At 55.7% G+C, this 21,888-nt stretch overlaps 1 protein-coding gene across 1 annotated transcript in view; it reads left to right on the plus strand.

Moving 5' to 3' along the window:
* The window catches only part of DNAH1 (dynein axonemal heavy chain 1), a 76,341-nt gene that overhangs the window by 24,784 nt on the left and 29,669 nt on the right, over window positions 1–21,888 (plus strand). Inside the window, 26 exon segments of the mRNA XM_041763152.1 lie at window positions 752–909; window positions 1,928–2,139; window positions 2,748–3,046; window positions 4,446–4,596; window positions 5,396–5,589; window positions 5,681–5,906; window positions 6,394–6,513; window positions 6,863–6,945; window positions 8,079–8,220; window positions 8,649–8,804; window positions 9,192–9,390; window positions 9,470–9,723; window positions 10,306–10,518; window positions 12,439–12,603; window positions 13,905–14,026; window positions 14,128–14,233; window positions 14,773–14,952; window positions 15,542–15,682; window positions 16,268–16,431; window positions 16,605–16,718; window positions 17,677–17,865; window positions 18,150–18,255; window positions 18,942–19,055; window positions 19,498–19,647; window positions 21,208–21,294; window positions 21,404–21,590. Of these exon segments, the coding sequence (XP_041619086.1) occupies window positions 752–909; window positions 1,928–2,139; window positions 2,748–3,046; window positions 4,446–4,596; window positions 5,396–5,589; window positions 5,681–5,906; window positions 6,394–6,513; window positions 6,863–6,945; window positions 8,079–8,220; window positions 8,649–8,804; window positions 9,192–9,390; window positions 9,470–9,723; window positions 10,306–10,518; window positions 12,439–12,603; window positions 13,905–14,026; window positions 14,128–14,233; window positions 14,773–14,952; window positions 15,542–15,682; window positions 16,268–16,431; window positions 16,605–16,718; window positions 17,677–17,865; window positions 18,150–18,255; window positions 18,942–19,055; window positions 19,498–19,647; window positions 21,208–21,294; window positions 21,404–21,590 (4,232 nt within the window).

The following is a 21,888-nucleotide window of genomic DNA, read 5'->3' on the forward strand; positions in this document are numbered from 1 at the left end:
TGGATTTTTTTTAAGGGGTCTGGATTGTTGAGTCAGAGAAAGAACTTGGGGGCACAAATGAGGCTGCCCTCATCCAGGAGGGCAAAGCATGTCTGGGATAGAAACTGCAAGGGAGGAGTCTGGGTGGGTGGGGCTGAAGTAGGGGCTGGATCAATCAGACTGTGGCCACCAGAGGGGCAGTAGATGCAAAGAGCTCAGAGTACCTCCAGGAACCCAGAGGGGCTGCCTGGCTGGAGCTGGGGTAGGGGTGAGGGGTGCCATGTGTGGGAAGGGGTAGGGGACAAGAAAGTGACCAGAGAGGAGAACAGGGAGGGGCCAGGGCCAGCCAGAGGACCTCTTGGTCCTCTAGGGTCCAAGAAGAGGTTTGGCTTTATCCTAGGATGTGGGGGCCTAGGATGGACTTTTAGCAAGAGAAGGATGTGCTCAGATTTGAGTTTTGTGAGGAGCAGATTGGAATGGGCAGGAGTGGAAGTGAGGGGACCAGGCAGGGAGGTGCCTTGTTGGGATGACACTGAGAATTGAGAAGCAAAATAGGCAGACTTGGACTGGCATGATGGCAGGAGGGGGATGTGACACAAAAGAGGCAAGGGACAAGGGTGATGGAGGTTAGTGGCTGGGGGCTGGGTAGGAGGTGTGCCCATGAATCTGGAGAGGAAGCCCCAAACACACGCCCAGAGGTCGATCCCAGAGCATGGGTGTGATGGGGTGTGTGGAGCTCCCTGACTCCCCTGTCCCCCTTTCCCATTGGCAGGGTTCTGGAGCACCTCAACAGTCTCTCCAAAGAGGTAAACCTGGACTATGAGCGCAGTATGAACAAAATCAACTTTGACCAGATTGTGTCCTCCAAGCCTGACACGTTCTCCTATGTGACCCTGCCTAAGAAGGAGGAGGAGAAGGTGCCCAGGCAAGGTGAGGGAAGCTGGACAAAGGGGAGCCCGATGGCCACCCACCCAGCCAGAGCCCTCCTGCTCTCTCTCTAAGGTGGTCCATAAACCTGACACTCCCAGCACTCACCCTACTTCTTCCCCAGCTGTCTAGAGAGCCGGGGTGGGGGTGGGTCCATGAAAGCTCTTTTGAAAACCAGTAGTCTTGGGGTACCTGAGTAGTACCGCTGGTTAAGCATCTGACTCTTGATCTCAGCTCAGGTCATAATCCCAGGGTGGTGAGATCCAGCCCCACATTCAGGTCTGTGCTGGGCATGGAGCCTGCTTAAAATTCTCTTTCTCCCTCTCCCTCTCCCCCCTCTCCATACCCCTCTCTCATAAACAAACACACCCCAGTAGTCTTGAGTAGCACAGAAGGAAGCAGGTAATGTGTATATTAGGATAGCAACTGTTCAGAAGTGGGTGGAAGGGCTCTGATGGTCTGAGGGACACGTAGCCCACCTTACCTCCAGCAGCAGGAGCAGGTGGCTTTGCTGCAGCCCCTTCTGACCTGTGACAGACTGAGTCTCAGAGTAGGACACCAGTTCCCCCAAGTTCTTGCTTTGACTTCCCTGATGCCTGTGAATTTCGTTTCCTGGATCCAGCTGCCACGTGTGGGAAGTGTCTAGGAAGTTGGAGTGGGGCGTGGACAGCGGGCGCTCTGAGGTCCTGATGTGCACATCTCCCTTGCTTGGTGCTGGGTTATGTGCAGAGTGGGCAGGAGTGAAGGGGGAGAGGGTCTGTGGTTCTCATCCACTTCAAATGGGTCAGTGACCCAGAGGGGCCTGGAGGGGATCCATTTACTCACCCCAGAGTGGGCAGCTCACTGAGAAGCTGTAGGACCACTCTGGCAGGCCATGGGAAAAGAGAGGTTCTGGGGATGTGGGTGTCTCTTTAGGAGGAGATGGGACTTGTATCCCTCCATCACCACGCTGCAGATCCATCCTAACCCCTGGTGTGTCCCAGGCCAATCTGACACTGGCCCTCCACCCCCACTCCTGCAGGGCTGGTGAGCGTCCCCAAGTACCCCTTCCAGGAGCAGAAGGAGGACTTCACCTTTGTGTCCCTGCTTACACGGCCAGAAGTCATCACGGCCCTCAGCAAGGTGCGCGCTGAGTGCAACAAGGTGACTGCCATGTCCCTGTTCCACTCAAACCTCTCCAAGTACAGCCGCCTGGAAGAGTTCGAGCAGATTCAGTCCCAGACCTTCTCACAGGTGTGTGGACATCTGGGGCTTGAAGGGCCCCACGCAGGCTGGAGCCTTGGAGCTGACTGGCCAATGGTGAGGCCAGGAGCCTCTGTTCTCCTTAAAACCTAGACCTTGTGGGAGGCTGAGGGTACCCAGGGTGATGGCTCATCTCAGGAGAGGAGACCTAGGGTAGGCTCCCTTTCCAGTCACTTGCCATCCAACCCTGGTGGCCTCTGAAGCAGACCCCCTGTGTGCGAAAGAGAGCAGGAACTGCACATACCCACTACGGATTGGGGTGTGAAGGAAGGGTGCAACCTTGTGGGGGACCATCACTAGGTGACCCTGCTCCATTCTGTCTCTCTGTCTCTCCCTTAGCTGGAGAAAGTCCTGCTTCTGCTGCTCCCAATCTTCCTTCCCCTAGAGGAGCCCTGGTCTCCAGGGTTACAGGAGGGTATTGGTTGGTAGGGCTGGGCAGTAAGTTGGGGTGGGGGGAGATCCTTCCCTGGTCATCTGGATCCTGAGGCTTCCCTAGCACCCTGGTGCCTATAGTCCCCGAGTGTGGTGCCTGTGGGGAGTCTGTGTGGAGCAGGTTCCTGGGGGAGGGCGATGCCTGATGCTACCTGTGGCTACTCTAGGTACAGATGTTCCTAAAGGACAGCTGGATCAGCACTCTCAAGGTGGCCATGCGGAGCAGCCTGCGTGACATGAGCAAGGGCTGGTACAACCTCTATGAGACCAACTGGGAGGTGTACCTCATGTCAAAGCTGCGCAAGCTGATGGAGTTGCTCAAGTACATGCTGCAGGACACACTGCGATTCCTGGTGCAGGACTCGCTGGCCAGCTTCTCACAGTTCATCAGTGACGCTTGCTGCAACGTACTGGACTGCCCTGATGACATGGTCTGGGTCGAGGACTTGATAAACAGCCCCTACAGGTGGGGGCTGGCTGAGTGCAGGTGCCGGGTGACACCACCATTACTCCTTGCTATGCCCCAGTAGCTGGACTGGCACAGAGTGGAGGGAGCAGGACAGCCAGGACCAGGGTGCCCAGCACTGCCAGGTCCCAGATGGCCCTGGTGGCAGGGAATGTCCCACCAGCTCAGGCTTGCACATCTCTGGGTGGGGCAGGGGACTCTTCTGGGGGGCAGGCAGGGTCATCTGAGTCAAGATGTGAGACTGAGACTGAGCCTGAGGGGGAAGTGGCTGAGGAGATGTGAAGGAGGGGCACCGGGTGGAGAGACCTGTATGTGCAGAGGCTAGGAGGGGAGAAAGACCTTGGGGGCAATCAGGGCAGGAAAGGCTGGCAGCTATGGCTGGAGTGCAGAGGGCCGGGCAAGATGTGGGAGGGGTTGCAGGGACCGGCCAGATTGCAGAGCCTCCTGGGGTCACCGTCAGGGGCTAGGCTTATTCTAAGTGTGGTCAGCAGCCATCGAAGGGGAGTTATCATCTGACTCAAAAATGCTCAAGACTCCTGCCATTGTCTTGGCAAGGGATGATGTGGCTGGGACTTGGGAGGAGTGGGGCAGGTTTGGGGCCATGCCTGGGTGGCAGTGCTATGGACCTGGCCGTGGGAAGATGTTCAGTGCAGGGCAGGGGGAAGACGAGCTGCCTCCCGTGGTCCATCGCTAGCACCGAGCCCTGAGGGATGCTGGCGGGAGTCAGGGGACACAGAATGTTTGAGATGCCCATTAAAGGTCCAGATGGGGGCAGCCCCCGTGGCTCAGCGGTTTAGCGCTGCCTTGGCCTAGGGTGTGATCCTGGAGACCAGGGATTGAGTCCCATGTCGGGTTCCCAGCATGGAGCCTGCTTCTCCCTCTGCCTGTGTCTCTGCCTCTCTCTCTCTCTCTCTCTCTCTCTCTCTCTCTCATGAGTAAATAAATAAAAATGTTAAAAAAAAAAAAAAAAAAGATAAAGGTCCAGATGGGTGGTGGATTGCAATCCAGAGTGCAGCAGGGAGGCCAGGCTGGGATCTAAGCCTGAGGGTTGTTGGCTTGTAGTAGGTATCTGAAGCCAAGGATGGTGACCTTCCAGGGAGAGCGTAGGTGCTGCAAATGCCCAGGGTCTGGCTAACCTGTCCTGATGACCTCAGGACTGCATGGGGGTCCTCCCTCTCCCTGCTCCCCGTGGACTCCTGGGCAAGTGGCAGAAATAGAGTAATCTTTGGCTGGTCTGCATTTTTCTGGTAACTTAGAGGTTTCTGGAAGGAGGGAGGAGGCAATTCTCACACAGAAGCTCAAGAGCCATGGTGCTGGCAGGAAGGGCAGAGAGCTGGATCTCCTGCACACAGGCCTCCTCAGGTCCCTGCTCACGGTCAGCCCAACTGTTACCCCACAGGCCCCGGAAGAACCCCCTGTTTATTGTGGACCTGGTGCTGGATGGCTCGGGAGTGCACTACAGCACACCACTAGAGCATTTCGAGACATCTCTGCTCAACCTCTTTGACAAGGGCATCTTGGCCACGCATGCGGTGCCCCAGCTGGAGAAGGTATGGCCGAGGTTTGAGGCCCAGGGCACCTACTGGCCTGGCTGCTAGTGGCTACCTGAGCCACAGGCTTACTGTATTAGAGCAGTTCAACTTTATTTCGGGGATCCTGCCTGGCCAGCAGTGTGCTCAGACCTTCAATTCTAGAATAGTTCACTTAATCCTCACCAGAAGCTGCCCTGGGAACCATTAGCATCCCCATTTTGTCATGAGAGTTGAGAAATCTAGCATAAGGGCACAAAGTGACTGAGTGTCAGACCTGCAACTCTACCCGCGGCTCATTCACCCACCACTGCCACAGCTGTTCTGGGCCAGATTCCACTCTCTTGAACCCACTCAGCTCCTGGCCCCTCTCTTCAGCTAAGATGTGGACTCAGACTGACCTCCACACTCAGGACCCCTTGTCAGAAGTCCCCACTCGTCACCATGTCTGTGTACATCTCACTCCTCCTGGCCCAAGAGCTTCTGGAGCTCCACGCCCCTCTTGTCTCCCTTGCTGGTTAGCCAGAGCCCCCAGTGACCTGATGGCTTTGCCTGCTCCTTTCCTGGACACTGGACTGAGTCAGGCCCAAGCAGAGGAAGACGCTGCCCCTTCTTAGGGTTCATGGGGCTTGGAGCCCTATATTAATTAGTCCACAGCATTTCTCAGAGATGCCACACCAAGCCCTCTCTCTGACCCCCACCATGCTGTCTGTGATTGGCCACAGTGCTGCCCACTCTGGCTTCAGATCCCATCTCCAACCCCTCTGCCTGACTGCCCCATGGCTCATCCAGTTTTCTGCCTCTGCCTTTGGCTCTGCAGCTGGTGATGGAGGATATCTTTATCAGCGGCGACCCCTTGCTGGAGTCTGTGGGGCTCCACGAACCACTGGTGGAAGAACTGCGGGCCATCATCACCAACGCTGTGCGCAAGGCCATGATCCCACTGCAGGCTTATGCCAGGGAATACCAAAAGTATTTGGAGCTGAATAACAATGATATCGCCACCTTCCTCAAGTGCGTGCATACATCTGAGGGTATCTGTGTGTCGGTGTGACTCCCAGTCACTTACCACCTTCTGCCCTTCGTGTACGCCCACTGTCCACAGGGCCTACCAGACGCATTGCCCATCAGCTGAGGAAGTTCGGGAGGTGGTGCTCACCCACCTACGGGAAAAAGAGATCCTGGACAGCTCACTGCCCAGCAGTGTCATCATTGGGCCCTTTTACATCAACATTGACAATGTCAAGCAGAGTCTGTCCAAGAAATGCAAAGCCCTGGCCACTGCCATGCTGGACATCCTGGCCAAGAACCTTCACAAGGAAGTGGACAATGTAAGTGCCCAGCCATCTGGCCCCAATGGGTGTGTTGACTGCGACAACACATTCACTCTCACATTCATGATGAGCTCCCATGAATAAGCTGTCCCTAGGCAGGTGAGGAGTGTCTGCAGATGCCCAGGCCAATGGAAGGATCTGGAAGTCACCCTGCCTTGACCCGCAGTCTGCCTGCGAGTTGCTGTCCCATATGGAAGGTCCCAGGAAATGGGGACTGCTACCTCTTTTCCTAAACTTGGGAAGACCTGGGAACCTCTCCAAAATATGGGCCATTCCATGGAGCTGAGGGTGTGCAAGTGGCCTCAGAAGTCCCATGCGTATGATGGCTGGGCACAGGAGTCTAGGGAGGCTTCAGCTCCCCAGCAAGTTAGCTGCAGAATATGGAGGAGTGGGAGCAGTTCCCTGTCAGGAGACACTGGGATCCAAGTAGGAGTAGCAGTCCCAGGAAAGGCCATCATGCCTATTGCCCTCTGCCTACCACCAGATCTGTGAGGAGTTTCGCAGCATCAGCCGCAAGATCTATGAGAAACCCAACAGCATTGAGGAGCTGGCTGAGCTTCGCGAGTGGATGAAGGGCATCCCCGAGAAGCTGGTGGGGCTAGAGGTGAGGTGGGCATAAGGGGGGCTGGGAGCTGGGAGACGAGGAGCCTGAGGCCGGAGGTGAGGTAGACATAGAGGATGGGGGTTTGGGAGGTTCTGAGGTAGGGTGCATGGTGGAGGTACGGAGTCATGCTATCTGGGAGGCCAGGAGGGTGGAATGTATGGGATGGGGGCTGGGAGTGGGAGGTGTGGTGGCCATGGCCTTTGGAGCCCTGAGCCCTATGCTGGCCATGCACCCTGCACCTCCTCCTCAGCCCCCATCCTCCCCTCTCTGGAAGACAGCAGCCTTTCCTTAGTGCTCAACCACTTTGGGGTCCCGCACATGCAATTCTCATTACCACCTATCCATGCAGGAGCGGATTGTGAAGGTCATGGATGACTACAAGATCATGGATGAATTCCTTTACAATCTCAGTACAGAGGACTTCAATGACAAGTGAGTGGGAACTTAGTCCCCATCCCAGAGGATGGGAAAAGAGGTGCTAAGACACATGGCTCTCAAATATCCCTGTAGCCACAGGCTGTGTGGTCACACCAGAAACTCCAGCCATGATGTCTGAGACCATGGCTCCACATGAGCCAGGGCCAGGTGGCCAATAGTGCAGCAGGAAATCATTTGACCCTCTTGGTCCAGGGACCCTGCTGCCCATTCACCCTGTCTCCATTCTCTATATTATTGTCAGCCTGACCCACACGTGTTCACACAGGTCTGGGATCCCCTTGTTTGTGGGACGCCCTTTGGGATCCTTGGGAGTGCTGAGACATGGCAAAGCCAGTCTGGTGGTCAGTCCTTAGGGAGAAGCATTTGTCCCTACTCAGCTCAAGAGCCTTATGGGAAATAGCCTTAGGTTGGGATGGCCTTACCAAGGCCCCCAGAACCCCTTGCCCGCCCTGCCTCACAGACTGGAGGTGCCTTCAGGATGTCAGGGCCTGGAAGAAGTTGGCACTGTTTCCTGGAGCTCTGCCAAGAGCCCCAAGGCACCCACTTTACAGGGCAGCCTGGTACTCAGTGTGGCCCTCCCCCAGGGTCAGCAGTCCTAGGCCAGATGCAGGCAGAAGCCCTGAATTCTAGAGCCCCCCCCACTTCAGCCAGGCCAAGGTCGTTGGTCCAATATGAAGGAAGCTGGCCTGGTGGCCCTGGTTGGTCACTAACAAAATGCAGACTAGAGGTTGCTGCTTTGCCTCATGGGAGGTGAGGCCCCTCAAGATCCTGGAAAGTGAGGGGGGAGCCCACCATCACCTCTCTTGTTCCCGACACTTCTCCCTCTTGCCCCATCACTGCCCTGGGCATCTTGGACCTGCATCTCTCTGGGTGCCCACCACAGTTCCCAGACCACAGTTGCAGGGTAGGCACTGCCTGCCCTGCCAGGTAGGCCCACACCCTGACCCTGATGGTGGCAGTGGCTGCCTCCTGCTCACTTGCACTTCCTGGTTGCTCCGCCCTGGCTGGCTCCAGCTGTTACCTGGATTCCCCCATCACCCCCTTTACCCTGGATGCCCCTGCCTGGCCTGGGCACCCAAGATTTCAGCTGTGACCTTTCCCCCAATGCCCACCCTTGTCCTCTCCAGGTGGGCTGCTAGCAATTGGCCTTCTAAGATCCTTGGACAGATAGAGATGGTACGGCAGCAGCACATAGAAGATGAGGAAAAGTTCCACAAAATCCAGATCATGGATCAGAACAACTTCCAGGAGAAGCTGGAGGGGCTGCAGGTGGGGCTGATTCAGGCCTCTGCTGTACCTTACTCCTCACCCCAGGCATGCACTTCAGGGCCAGGCCTGGCCTCCTGCGTGCATGGTGGGTGAACTGGCAGGTGAAAGAACAAATGGCTGGAAGGATGCTTGGCCAGCAAGCTCCAGAAAATTCAAGGTTGCAAAGAGGCCAAATTCCTCTGTTGTGTACTCCAAGCCTCAATGGGCAAAACAATGAACACTGTTCAGGGAACTAGGTCTCCTTCTGACCTTGCTTGTGTCAGACTGCTTGTGATGGGCCAGGAACCTGCTTACTCAGAGAGAAGAAAGCACCCTCAGAACCGGGAGGCATTGATGCCTGGAGACCTCGGGCCCCTGGGTGTGTGTGGGGATGCATGGACATGGTTGGGGTCCCAGAGGCCTCTGACCCCTTGCTCTTTGGCCCACAGCTGGTGGTAGCTGGCTTTTCCACCCATGTGGAGATTGCACGAGCACACGAGATCGCCAATGAGGTGCGGCGGGTCAAGAAGCAGCTGAAGGATTGCCAGCAGCTGGCGATGCTGTATAATAACCGAGAGCGCATCTTCGGCTTGCCCATCACCAATGTAGGCCTCCTGAGGGCATGCTGTCCCCTAAACCCTAGGGCTTGAGGAAGAGCGCATGGCATTTGTGGCCATATCTGAACCCAGCTCCTGGGTGGCAAAGCCCTGACACTTGGCGGGTAGGACTGAGCAGGCTGCGGAGAAGTAACCTGGCCCTGGCCTTCAGTGCAAGGACATTGGCTGGAATCCGGCAGGAGGCCTTGCTGAGCCACTCAGAGCCCAGAGCCTATAGGCGGCAGGAAGAAGGGAGGCCAGGCCAGGGCTTATGGGGACAGGATCAGGGACAGTGGCCAGGAACAAGGAAGGGGCAAGGACCTAGCCCAAGAAGGGACAGTGTGGAGAGAGACTGGGAAGCACCCCAAGACAGCTTTGGTTCATGTGCCCCTGCAGTACGACAAGCTCACCAGGATGGTGAAGGAGTTCCAGCCCTACCTAGACCTCTGGACCACAGCCTCCGACTGGCTGCGCTGGTCTGAGAGCTGGATGAATGACCCCCTGTCAGCCATTGATGCTGAGCAGCTGGAGAAGAATGTCATCGAGTCCTTTAAGACCATGCACAAGTGTGTGAAGCAGTTCAAGGACATACCAGGTAGGCAGCCAAGCCAGCCTGTCCCCTCTTTCCCTGCCTGTGCTGGCTGCCTCTCACACCTGTCTGTCCTGCCTGGCAGCCTGTCAGGACGTGGCCTTAGACATCAGAGCCCGCATCGAGGAATTCAAGCCATACATCCCGCTGATCCAGGGGCTACGCAACCCTGGAATGCGGAACCGGCACTGGGAGGTGCTGTCCAATGAGATCAACATTAACGTCCGGCCCAAGGCCAATCTGACCTTTGCGCGCTGCCTCGAGATGAACCTGCAGGACCACATCGAGAGCATCAGCAAGGTGGCTGAGGTGGCTGGCAAGGAGTATGCCATTGAGCAGGTGGGTGGCCACCACGAGGCCCACCTGGCCCCACCCAGGCCCTGTCCCAGGGCATGCAAGAATGACACTACTGGGCCCCATCCCTGGGGTCACTCACCAGGTTCAGAGGTTTGAGGTATCTTCTATTCAATAGGTTAATCATGTATGTAAAGTGCTTGGCGCAGTGTTCACCATCCCTATTATTACTTAGTCACTCCTCTCAAATACTTCTTGACCCAGGAAGGAGCTGATAGTATTACCCTCATTTAACAGATGAGTAAATTAAGGCTTTGATAGGTTCAGCAACTTTCTGGGGTGACATAGTCAGTAAAGGCAAGAACTGGGGCCAGAGCTTTTAGTCAGCACCTTAGTTGCCTCCTAGCATAGGTGTATATGCTGTGCATGTGCAGCACCTATGTGAGTACCAGCTGACCTTGAATTCAGACAAGGTCCCCCTGGGGATTTGGTGACCAGCCCAATGGAGAGTACTTGCCAGATGGCCAAGGTCATGGCTGGGCAGAGCCTGCTCTTCCCTGTCCAGTGCAGCATGTGGGCCAGCTCCCTCCTGGGCAGGACCCAGCCTTGGCTTGCTCCTCACACCAGGCACTGGACAAGATGGAGAAGGAGTGGTCAACCATCCTGTTCAATGTGCTGCCATACAAGGAGACAGAGACCTATATCCTCAAGAGCCCGGATGAGGCCTCACAGCTGCTGGACGACCATATTGTCATGACCCAGAGTATGTCCTTCTCGCCCTACAAGAAACCCTTTGAGCAACGCATCAACTCCTGGGAGAACAAGCTGAAGCTGACCCAGGTGGGCCCTCCCTGTCCTCACTTACTCCTTCCAGCCCTCACAGAGGCAGCCCCACCTGGCATCTGGGTGGGGCTCAAAGGAGTGGAGTGCCTTATCCAGGTCGGCCTGCCCCTGGTCTCTAACAGGCCTCTCATTCAGGGCAGAGCACCTAGTAGGAGGCCCGCTATCTCTGAGGTGTGACTACCAGAGGAGGCGAGTCAGGATGTGAGGGTGGAGCCAGTGTTTGGTCCAGTGCGGTGGCTGGGGCGGGACATGAGATACCTGGTCTTGAGACCACTAGGACCTCCAGTCTCAGAACTTTCTGGGCTGGACATCACAAGGCCTGAGGCTCCTCAATGTCCTGTCTGCTCTGCTTTGTGCCTCCCATTCCTATCTCATTGAAGCTGACTTGGGGTGAAGGGGTCAGGGCACTGGGGATGACCCTTCTGTAGGGCTCTCAAGGCCAGAGCAAGGGCTATCTGCTGAGCCTTGGAGGACTGTCCTAGGGTTAGGCCTACTGGTGTGATTCTTATAGTCCCTTCCCTGGGCCCTTCATGGGAGCTGCTCAGGAGCCTCCAGTGATGGCCAGAAGCTATATCTGTATGCTCCTTGGATCACCCAAAGATGTCTGAGTTGGTCAGCATTGTCCCCAGATCTCCCTCTTTTGCTCACACTGCCCCCTTCACCTGGAGCTCTATCCCTCGCTGCCACCTCCTCCAAAGCTCAGCATCCACAGCATTCACTGATTCCCCTGCATTCACTGGCAAGGTAGCCCTTGGTGCCTCTTATAAAGTCACACATGTTGGGCCCCTGGTGATTCAGAGGCAGAACTGGCTGTTTCATGGGTTGTGGGGGCCTCAACTGCAGGGACCATATCCTGTTTCCCTCTTTTCCTTCTGATGCCCACGTGGGTGTGGCACAGACCTGGCACAGAACTGGTCAAAGCACACATCTCCAGAGGAAGGGAATGAATGAGTTAATAAATGAATGAATAAGTTTGCATTGATAGGAAAAGAGATAAATCCATAGAGAGGAATTCGTTTTTTGTTTATTTTATTATTTATTTATTTATTTGAGAGAGAGCCAGAAGGAGAGGGAGAAGCCAGACTCCACCCCTACTGAGCAGAGAGACCAACGCAGGGCTCAATCTCAGGACCCTGAGATCATGACCTGAGCTGAAGGCAGACAGTTAACCAATTAAGTCACCCAGGTGCCCTCCATAGAGAGGAATTTGTTTTTTTGTTTTGTTTTTTAAATTTTTTTAAAATTTTTATTTATTTATGATAGTCACACACACACACAGAGAGAGGCAGAGACATAGGCAGAGGGAGAAGCAGGCTCCATGCACTGGGAGCCTGACATGGGATTTGATCCCGGGTCTCCAGGATCGCACCCTGGGCCAAAGCCAGGTGCTAAACCGCTGCGCCACCCAGGGATCCCCATAGAGAGGAATTTGAATGTAGAAGATAAAGTGGCTTATTTTGGAGGTGTCTTCCTCTCAGACTGAGGTTTCAGAGAGTATTTTAGAGATCTCAAGCTCAAATTCCGGGACACCTGAGAGAATCCTAGAGTCCTAGACCCAAATTTCCTCCCAAGAAAGGAGACTGGTTTGGTCTTCCATGCACCGGGCTCCCTCCTCTGTGACTGCAGGGCTCACTGGTGTGAGTGTGGTTCTCTTGTAGGGAAGAGAGGCTCCCCTGGCTGTGTTGGAGACTCAGGTGTCCTGTGGGGGCACTTGGAGTTTCTCTGGAGGCTGGGGCCTCTGTGCAGCCTTGGCTCCCTGGAGCACTGTGGCTGGCAGTGTCACCCGGAAAACCTCCCGAGGATGCTCGCTCTGATGTCCAGTGCTCTGCCCAGCATTCTGGTCGGGTGAGATCCCCAGGTCAGCGGGGACAGGACCTAACGTGAACCCCAGGCCTTGATGGTCCGTGCCCTGTCCAGGAGGTGCTGGAGGAGTGGCTGAACTGTCAACGGGCCTGGCTCTATTTGGAGCCCATCTTCAGCTCCGAGGACATCAATCGGCAGTTGCCTGTGGAGAGCAAGCGCTACCAGACGATGGAGCGGATCTGGAGGAAGATCATGAAGAATGCCTATGAGAACCGTGAGGCGAGCTCATGGGGACCGGAGTGGGGGGGCACTGGGACCACTGAGGACCCTTGCCTCTTCTCCCTCTGAATGGGATGGATGGAAGGCCTGTGTCTCTCTGAGTGGACTCCCCCCCCCCCTTTTTTTAAAGATTTTATTTATGAGAGAGAGAGAGAGAGAGAGAGAGAGGCAGAGTCACAGGCAGGGGAAGAAAGAGGCTCCATGCAGGGAGCCCATGTGGGACTTGATCCTGGGTCTCCAGGATCATACCCGGGGCTGAAGGTGGCGCTAAACCACGGAGCCACCCAGGCTCCCGACTCCCCACTCTTGAGAGATATTCCTCAGAAATGGGATAGTTGGTTTTCCCCTTGAAGATTTGCAGTCTACATTAGGATATCTATATCTATATATCCTAATATATATGTGTGTGTATTTATTAATTTGAGAGAGAGAGAGAATGTGAACAAGGGGAGGAGCAGAGGGGGAGGGAGAAGGATGAGCAGACTCTGCGCTGAGTGTGGAGTCAGACATGGGACTTGATCCCATAACCCTGAGATCATGACCTAAGCTGAAACTAAGAGTCCAATGCTTAACCAACTGAGCTGCCCAGGTGCCCCCTACATTAGGATTTTAGGGATTTTATTTGTTTATTTTATTATATATATAGAGAAAGAGAATGTGAGGGGGGCAGGGGCCAGGGAGGGACAGAGGGAGAGGGAAAAAGAGAAGCTGAAGCAGACTCCATGCTGAGTGTGGAGGCTGAAGCAGGGCTTGATCTCAGGACCCCAAGATCATGACCTGAGCTAAAACTAAGAGTTGGATGTGCAATTGACTGAGCCATCCAGGCACCCCTATATGAGGATTTTAAAGGCTCTGACAAGTCCCACAACAAATCAAACTCCTTGGTTTTGTTTAATCCTAATTTTTAAAAAGATTTTATTTATTTATTAGAGAGAGAGAGAGAGAGAGAGAGAAATATAAGCAGGGGGAAGGTCAGAGGGAGAAGTAGACTCCCTACTAAGCAGGGAGCCCAGCTCAGAACTCAATCCCAGGACCCTGAAATCACAACCTGAGCCGAAGGCAGATGCTTAACCAACTGAGCCACCCAGGTGCTCCTAACCCTGATGTTTTTGGCCATAGACTGTTTTCTGTGGGTTGGCAGGAGTGATGGATGTGGGCCCTAGCTCAGAGTTCATTTTCCTGCCGTCCCTTCTTCTCAGTACCTACTGGGGTCTCTGGCCAGCATGGGTGCCCTCTGACCCTGCCTTGCCATCTCCCAGTTTGACCATGCTCACTTCTGCTTTCTGGCCCGGACTATGCAGGTAATCAATGTGTGCTCTGACCAGAGGCTGCTGGACAGCCTGCGGGACTGCAACAAGCTGCTAGACATGGTGCAGAAGGGCCTGAGCGAGTACTTGGAGACCAAGCGGGGCGCCTTCCCCAGGTGGGTCCCACCTGGCCCGTGCCCACTCTGTCAGTGTCTGCCCATGGGGCTGGGGCACACAGGCTGCCTGACCTGCTCCCTCACCCCTGTTCTGCTGGCAGATTCTACTTCCTGTCAGATGATGAACTACTTGAGATTCTGTCCCAGACGAAGGACCCCACAGCCGTGCAGCCTCACCTGCGCAAATGCTTCGAGAACATTGCCCGGGTGGGTAGCTGGGCCTGGGGTTCAGGCCCAGGAGCTCTGGGGCACTGTTCCAGGGAGGACAGCTCTTTTCTGGCTTCAAGTCCTTTTAGCAGGAACTTCTCTGGCCTCAAGTCCTTTTAGCAGGAGGTGGTGGTTCATGAGATTGATTCCTGGCCCTTGGAGACAGCTGGGGCCTATGGGAGGAAGGGCAGCCGTAGAGCCCCCAGCTCAGCCGGGTCCTGCCCACCCCTCCCCGTGCACTGAGGTGCTGGTTGGACTGAGAAACCCATGGAGCAGAGGCTCCTGAATCACCTCTTCCTTGTCTTCACCTATAAGGGAGGCCACACAGGCCTGTGGGAGGGGGGGCCCCTTGGGCAGGCTTAGCCTCCTCCCCAAGTGGGCTGGGCCACAGCTGGGGACAAGACAGACCCATGTGGCCCCCATGTGGTTTGGGGGCGCAGGGAGTAGTGGCGGGGTCAGGGCCAGCCCTGAGACCGAGGTAGTTGAGGCCTCTGGGCACGCATGGGGTAAGGCTGTTTTTGCTCCACCCCTGCCCACAGCTGATGTTCCAGGAGGACCTGGCGATCACACACATGTACTCAGCCGAGGGTGAAGAGGTGCAGCTGTCCTTCTCCATCTACCCATCCAGCAACGTAGAGGATTGGCTGCGGGAGGTAGAGCGAAGCATGAAGACCAGCGTGCGGGACATCATCGAGAGAGCCATCAAGGCCTACCCCACAGTGAGCCATGCCTCCCATCCCAGCACCGCCTTGGTGAAACCCTGCTTCATCACAGGGCTGCCTGCCTGCCTTTCACCCTCAGACTCTGCTCCCTCAGCCAGAGGATCTCTGGGGGCAGGTGGTCCTTGGGGCTGCTGGAGGAGGAATCTTAAAATGTGCCCCTGATAATGACCAGCTGCTGTGGTTGGGTTTGAAGCACTCACTGTGAACCTGGGCCAGCCCTGGGCCTCCCCAACATTATTTCTCTCAGTCCATGGTCAGCAGTTCACCTGTGATCTCTTATCCTACAGAGTCAGTTCAGAGATGTTTTCTGTCCGAAGGCGTGTGATTTGAAAGTGGCAATCAGGATTTGAATCAGGACTGTGTTTCCTCATCCTAGGCTCCCATCCCTCTGCTTCAGAGTCTCCTCTGCTGAGGAAGAGATGTCTCTGCTCAAACCCAAGACGCCCAGAGCTTAATGGGCTCTCTGCTTCTGAGGTGGAATTAACTACTTGGGCCTAGAAGCACAGACAAAGCTTAATCAAAAAAGAGGATATGTGGTCAGGACTCACCACTGCCTCGATCAGCCCCACTTGCGTTATTTCTCTAGATGCCCAGGACCCAGTGGGTTCTAAAGTGGCCTGGCCAGGTGACCATCGCTGGGTGCCAGACTTACTGGACCATGGAGGTGGCAGAAGCGCTGGGGATCGGTAACCTCAGTAACCAGCTGTTCCCCCAATTGGCTCAGCAGGTGGGAGTCCAGGGAGTCACCATCTGCTCCCCCTTATACCCCACACCCTGGGAGAAACTTCTCCTTCTGGGGGGCTTTCCTATATTGATCCTGGAAGGGGCTTGGAGATCCAAAGAGCAATAGGTCAGACAGCCCTGAAATGAGTGCCTCACAACCCACCACCCATAGGAGGAGAGCTCTGAGGCCAGACAGGTGCCCCTCTCTGAGTGGTCAGTGAGGGAGCCATGATCTGGGGCCTTCCTGCACTGTCAAATGGGCTCTCCTTGTTCTAGGGCCCAGTTCCTCACCACACTCCTCCCTCAAGCTCCTTGCCAGGCTCCACCACATGGCCTCCAAAGGCTCACAAGTCTCCATATGCTATAAGGAGGCAGATGCCATGCATGCTGTCCTGCCAGACTTCCCATGTGACCAATACCCTGCCCACCCTCCTGCCCAGTTCTGCACCCCTTCCCACCCTAGACCACCAAGAGCCCCCCAGGATAGAGAGATTCTTCCCAACAGAAACCCACCATCTGTGCACAGGAGAGGAAGCCTCCCTGCAGTTCAACCATGCCAATATCTGACTGTGTCCCCCTGCTCCCATAGCTCAGTGACCTGGTGGCCCTGGTGCGGGGGAAGCTGTCTCGCATACAACGGGCCGTGCTGTCAGCACTAATTGTCATTGAGGTTCATGCCAAGGACGTGGTAAGCAAGCTGATCCAGGAGAACATAGTCAGTGTGAACGACTTTGAGTGGATCTCGCAGCTGAGGTGAGAAGCCTGGGGTCCCTCGACTGGCCATGCCCAGGGGGCCAGGGAGGGTGGAGAGCCAGTTGACAGTGGGCCCTGGGACAAACCCTCATCCCCATCTCTCCTCGGCCACATACCGTCCCTAGTAGCCCATGGTGCCCATGGCCCAGGAACCTATCTCCCTGCAATGCCAGGTACTATTGGACAAATAACGATCTGTACATCCGTGCTGTGAATGCCGAGTTCATCTACGGCTATGAGTACCTGGGCAACAGCGGGAGGCTCGTGATCACACCCCTGACCGACAGGTGAGCACCCCCCTCCCCACCCTGGTGCCCTCCTTCCAGCTCTGGCTGGCCTAGGAGTCCAGGGACCACAAGGCCCAGTGAGTCCATGATGCATCAGTTCATTAAAACAGTGCAGGTTTGGAGTACAGGCTTCCAGTTCAAAACCACTTCTGCCCCTCGTAGGCTGGGTAACCTTGGACAGGTGACTGGACCCTTCATTCCCTGATTCTCTCTGTACCTCTCTGCCCCTCTCATGATACCTCAGGGTGTCATGAGAATTTCATGGGCTGAAATGTAAAGCTTTTAGCACGTGCATGGCAGTCAGTAAGCATCTAATGGGTGTGAGCTTTACTAATTTCATCAGTCAAAGCCTCCTTTCAATGTACCAGAGAAATTGATCTTAGGAGGAAGAACAGGTAATCCCTTTATAAAGTGATGAACAGGGATCCCTGGCTGGCACAGCAGTTTGGCGCCTGCCTTTGGCCCAGGGTGCGATCCTGGAGACCCGGGATCGAATCCCACATCAGGGTCCCGGTGCATGGAGCCTGCTTCTCCCTCTGCTTGTGTCTCTGCCTCTCTCTCTCTGTGTGTGTGACTATCATTAAAAAAAAAAAGTGATAATCACTAAAATAATCACTCATTTCCTCTGGCCACTTGTATTCGGCATCAGCTGAATTTTAAAATTGGGATTTGAGGAAGGAAAGTGAAGCATGGTCATCGGTCGGCCATCCCGACTGGTCCCTGAGCAAAGATCTGCAGGGCCACAGGGCAGGGCGGGGGCCTCCCCTGGGCAGATGGCTAAGGGCTCCCATCCTGGCCCCAGCAGCCAAAGCTGGGCACACCTGGGGCCCTAACAGGAGGGAGGACCAGGAGCCATCACCACCCACAGGGCCCAACTCAGGAAGACACTCTCTCCTTAAGTCTTTGGGAATCCTGAGGGAGGAGTGTGGCCCATGCCTACCTCCTCTCACTCCTGCAGGTGCTACCTGACTCTGACCGGGGCTCTGCACCTCAAGTTTGGGGGTGCCCCAGCTGGCCCGGCTGGCACAGGAAAAACTGAGACCACCAAAGACCTGGGCAAGGCCTTGGCCATCCAGACCGTGGTGTTCAACTGCTCGGACCAGCTCGACTTCATGGCCATGGGCAAGTTCTTCAAGGGCCTGGCCAGGTGAGGTTGGGCATGAGGGTGGTACAGGACAGGACAGGAAGGCTGACCTTTCCCAGGGACACTGCCTGAGAGGAGCCTCACAGGATGGTGAAGGGAACAGGATGGAATAATAAGAATTAAAGGCTCAGCCCCTGAGCCCTGGATGGGGCAGTGGGTGGTGGGAATACGGCTGAGCTGGCCAAGATGGCCATTGGAGGCTTCCTCCCAGCGGAGTTGCAGGGAGCCCTTGAGGGTGTCAGGAGGGCTCTGAACTCCTATCCACCCATTGTTCTTACCTCACTTAGTGCTGGGGCCTGGGCCTGCTTCGATGAGTTCAACCGCATTGATATTGAGGTGCTATCTGTGGTGGCACAGCAGATCACCACCATCCAGAAGGCTCAGCAGCAGCGGGTGAGCATCTGGGGTTCCACCACTACCCTACAGCTCCTCACAGTTACCACCACATCACTTCAACTGTCCCCAGAATGCCCATGCTGCCACAGGCTCCCAATACTGGTGACTGTCAAAAGCCGGGGAATTAAGGCCTGCCCTGAGGCCAGCCTCTCTCATCTCACAGAGCTATCGCACTCCCCCTTGTGGAACTGTCCCTGAGGGGTTTTTGTAGCCAGTCAGGGAACCCCACGTCCTTGTCCCACTCTAGCTGTGGTGGATGAAGTGGTCCCTCCAACATCCTGACCCTTATGGAAAGCACCAGCCACTTGTCCTTTTTCTAGCCTCCATCAGAGTAGCCAGGAGTCTCCTCCTGGCAACAAGAACTAGGAAGCCAACAGGTGCCCAACCCCACCCTAGTGGGGCTCTGGGTCCTAGTCAGAACTAAGCTTGCCCAAGTCTAGGAAAACCAGTGTCAAGAACCGGGGGGAGGGTGTGAGTAGCAGGAGATGCATGAAGACCTCAGGGAGCTGGCACCTGGGAGGCCACTGGTACCCACCAGGACCGGAGGTCTGAGGCTAGATGCTGAGAGAGGAGCCAGCCCTCCTTCCTGGGGCTGAGCAGCTATAGCCGGGATGGGGCATCTACAGAGACAAGGGGCCCCATCCAGAGAGGAGGTGGATGAGTCAGCCCCTACGCCCCTGCAGGTGGAACGCTTCATGTTTGAAGGCGTTGAGATCCCACTTGTGCCATCCTGCGCGGTGTTTATCACCATGAACCCGGGATACGCTGGCCGCACGGAGCTGCCCGATAACCTGAAGGTGAGTTCAGGCGCAGGGAGGCCCAAGAGGCTTCCCAGGGTACTGGAAAGCACAGGAGCGGTGGCCTCAGATGTGCTCAAGTGCTTATGCAGGGACATGACAGCCGTTGGACGTCAGGGACTATGATTCCCCAGGGCAACCCTCCTGCCCCGGGGGTCCTGAGACCCACCCCTAGCCCTGGAGAGGAGGCTCCAGGCTTGTCCTCGGGCTTGGGAGAAGTCAGGGAGCCAGTTCAGGTCAACACAAAGGACTAATGGCAGAGTGGTCCAGCCGCAGGGGACGGCAAGCCTCAGCTCTGGCGGGCAAGGTGCGCGGGGGAATCCAAGCACCCGAGCGCAGGAGGGCAGTGAGCCTGCCTTCTAGGACCAGGAGGTCCGGAGGGCAGGTGGGTCTCTGGGGGAGGAGGCCTGCTTCTACGTTCACAAGGCACCCCATGCCCCAGGCGCTCTTCCGGCCGGTGGCCATGATGGTTCCGGATTACGCCATGATCGCGGAGATCTCCCTCTACTCCTTTGGTTTCAATGAGGCCAATGTGCTGGCCAAGAAAATCACAACCACCTTCAAGCTGTCTTCTGAGCAGCTCAGCTCGCAGGTGAGGTCCTGTCCCCACCAGGTTCCAAAGTGTGAGAGCCTCGGTCTGCCTTCCGTGACCCCCCTGAGATAGGAATTACACACCCACCTCTCAGCTGAGGGCTAGTTGGGTCAAGCATTAAGACACCCAGAGCCACACACCCAAAGCTGAGGAGCGAGTATGCCGGGTCTTGTGGGACCAGAGCAGGACAGCAGCCCCCTGGCACCAGGGACCTTCCACTCAGTGTGCTAAGCCCAGCTTCTGGGGGCAGCTGTCATTGGTCCAGACACCAGCACTGCTGGCTAAGCTTCCCTGTTTGGCTCTCTTCTCAGGCAGGCTCCCCCTTTGCATTGGCAGAGAGGAGACCGGCTCTGGGCTTATACGCTACCAGCTTAGTTTCTCTTTCCTTTTTTTTTTTTTTTTTTTAAGATTTTATTTATTTATTCATGAGAGACAGAGAAAGAAAGGCAGAGACACAGGCAGAGGGAGAAGCAGGCTCCATGCAGGGAGCCCAATGCGGGACTCGATCCTGGGACTCCGGGATCATGCCCCAAGCTGAAGACAGATGCTCAACCACTGAGCCACCCAGGTGTCCCAGTTTCTCTTTCTTAATAGTTCTAGAAAAAGTCCTGGTGTCATCCTAATGGGCCCTCCCTGGGTGACCTGCTCATGCATGAACAGTAACCTCTGTGGCCAGGGGGATACCATGGTACCTCCAAACCCACAGACTGGAGGAGATGTGGTCTATCACTGGGAAAAACAGCAGCTGCCCACCACAGTGCAGCCTGGATGCCCAGCACCTCCACACACCTTCTTTTTAACCATCCACTTTCAAAAACACTACTCTCCCATTAGACTGTACCCACATGGTTCTGGAAATGCAGTCAACCCTTCTCATGTGGCAATGACTCAAAGTCAGTCTAGCCCAGTCACTTCATCCTGCTCTGAGTCTAAGACTTCTGGGAAGTGTGCTGGTCTCTGGGTCAGGTCCAGATGTAGCTCCTATGGTCTGGCCCCATGGGGAAGAAATGATAAAAATGTAGCTATTTCAAACACACCTGCCTGATAATGGAGAGAAACAGAACCAGCAGCAAAGAAGAGAAAAGCCACAGTAGTGTGGCTGAAAGGGTAGGTCCAGAGAGAGACATTAAGAGGCAACATTAGAAGGAAGCTCAAAGGCCCGTGGGGCCAACCCTACTGTGGCACCGATGGGAACTTCTTTCACCTTCGGAGTAAACCCGAGCGCCTCCTTGTACCTGGTGCAGTGCTGGGACTGTAGGACTTTGCCCAGGTCAGACCCACATGCAGTCCTCACCCTCAGGGGCCAAGAGTCAAGCAGGGGATGCAGAATAGGTAAGCCAGTGAAGGGAGAGTGCCACTGGGATGGTGAGTGGAAGATGCCAAGAGGAATACAAATGAGGGCACCTGGCTCTGGCTGGGATGCTGCAGACAACTTGCAGGGGCTGTGACCTTGCATCTTCCAGCTGGCTGGGGGCCAGGTACCAGGCGGGAGGCAGAGGGTTCTAGGCAGCAGCCCCCAAAGCACAGTGCCCATCTACTCCTCCTGTGCGGCCATGACAGGATCACTATGACTTTGGGATGAGAGCTGTGAAGACTGTGATCTCGGCTGCTGGGAACCTCAAGCGAGAAAATCCCAGCATGGATGAGGTAAGCTCAATCCAGAGGAGCTTGGGGAACAGGGCTCCAGGAGGGCTCCAGAAGGGTTGGAGACGTGTCTGACCGGGCCCCCTGAAAGCTCCACTGGCTTCTGCTGCAGGAGCTGATATGCCTCCGGGCCATCCGGGATGTGAACGTGCCCAAGTTCCTGCAGGAGGACCTCAAGCTCTTCTCTGGGATCGTATCAGACCTGTTCCCCACCATCAAGGAGGAGGAGACTGACTATGGCATCCTGGACAAGGCCATTCGCAAGGCCTGTGAGAAGAGCAACCTTAAGGATGTGGACGGTGAGCCCCTGGCCCCTGGCCTCCCAGTGCTGGAGCAGCCACCCTGGGGCCCAGGGCAGGGACTCCAGGATGGGGCAACATGGCCTCAGGCTCGCTCATCCCTGGCCAAGTGTGTGGCAGACCAGGATTCTCTGCCCAGCAGTCCCCGAGGTAGGGCAGGTGACAGAGGTCTAGGAGAAAGTCCTCTCTCTCACTCATGCTTCTGTCACCAGATGTGGGAGTTTTGCCACACCAACCAATTCTCTGACACCAGTTCTCCACTGGCTCTACCCCATGATTCAGCTCAGTTCTGACATCA

The sequence above is a fragment of the Vulpes lagopus genome, chromosome 7 (assembly GCF_018345385.1).
Source record: "Vulpes lagopus strain Blue_001 chromosome 7, ASM1834538v1, whole genome shotgun sequence".
NCBI classification, from domain to species: domain Eukaryota; kingdom Metazoa; phylum Chordata; class Mammalia; order Carnivora; family Canidae; genus Vulpes; species Vulpes lagopus.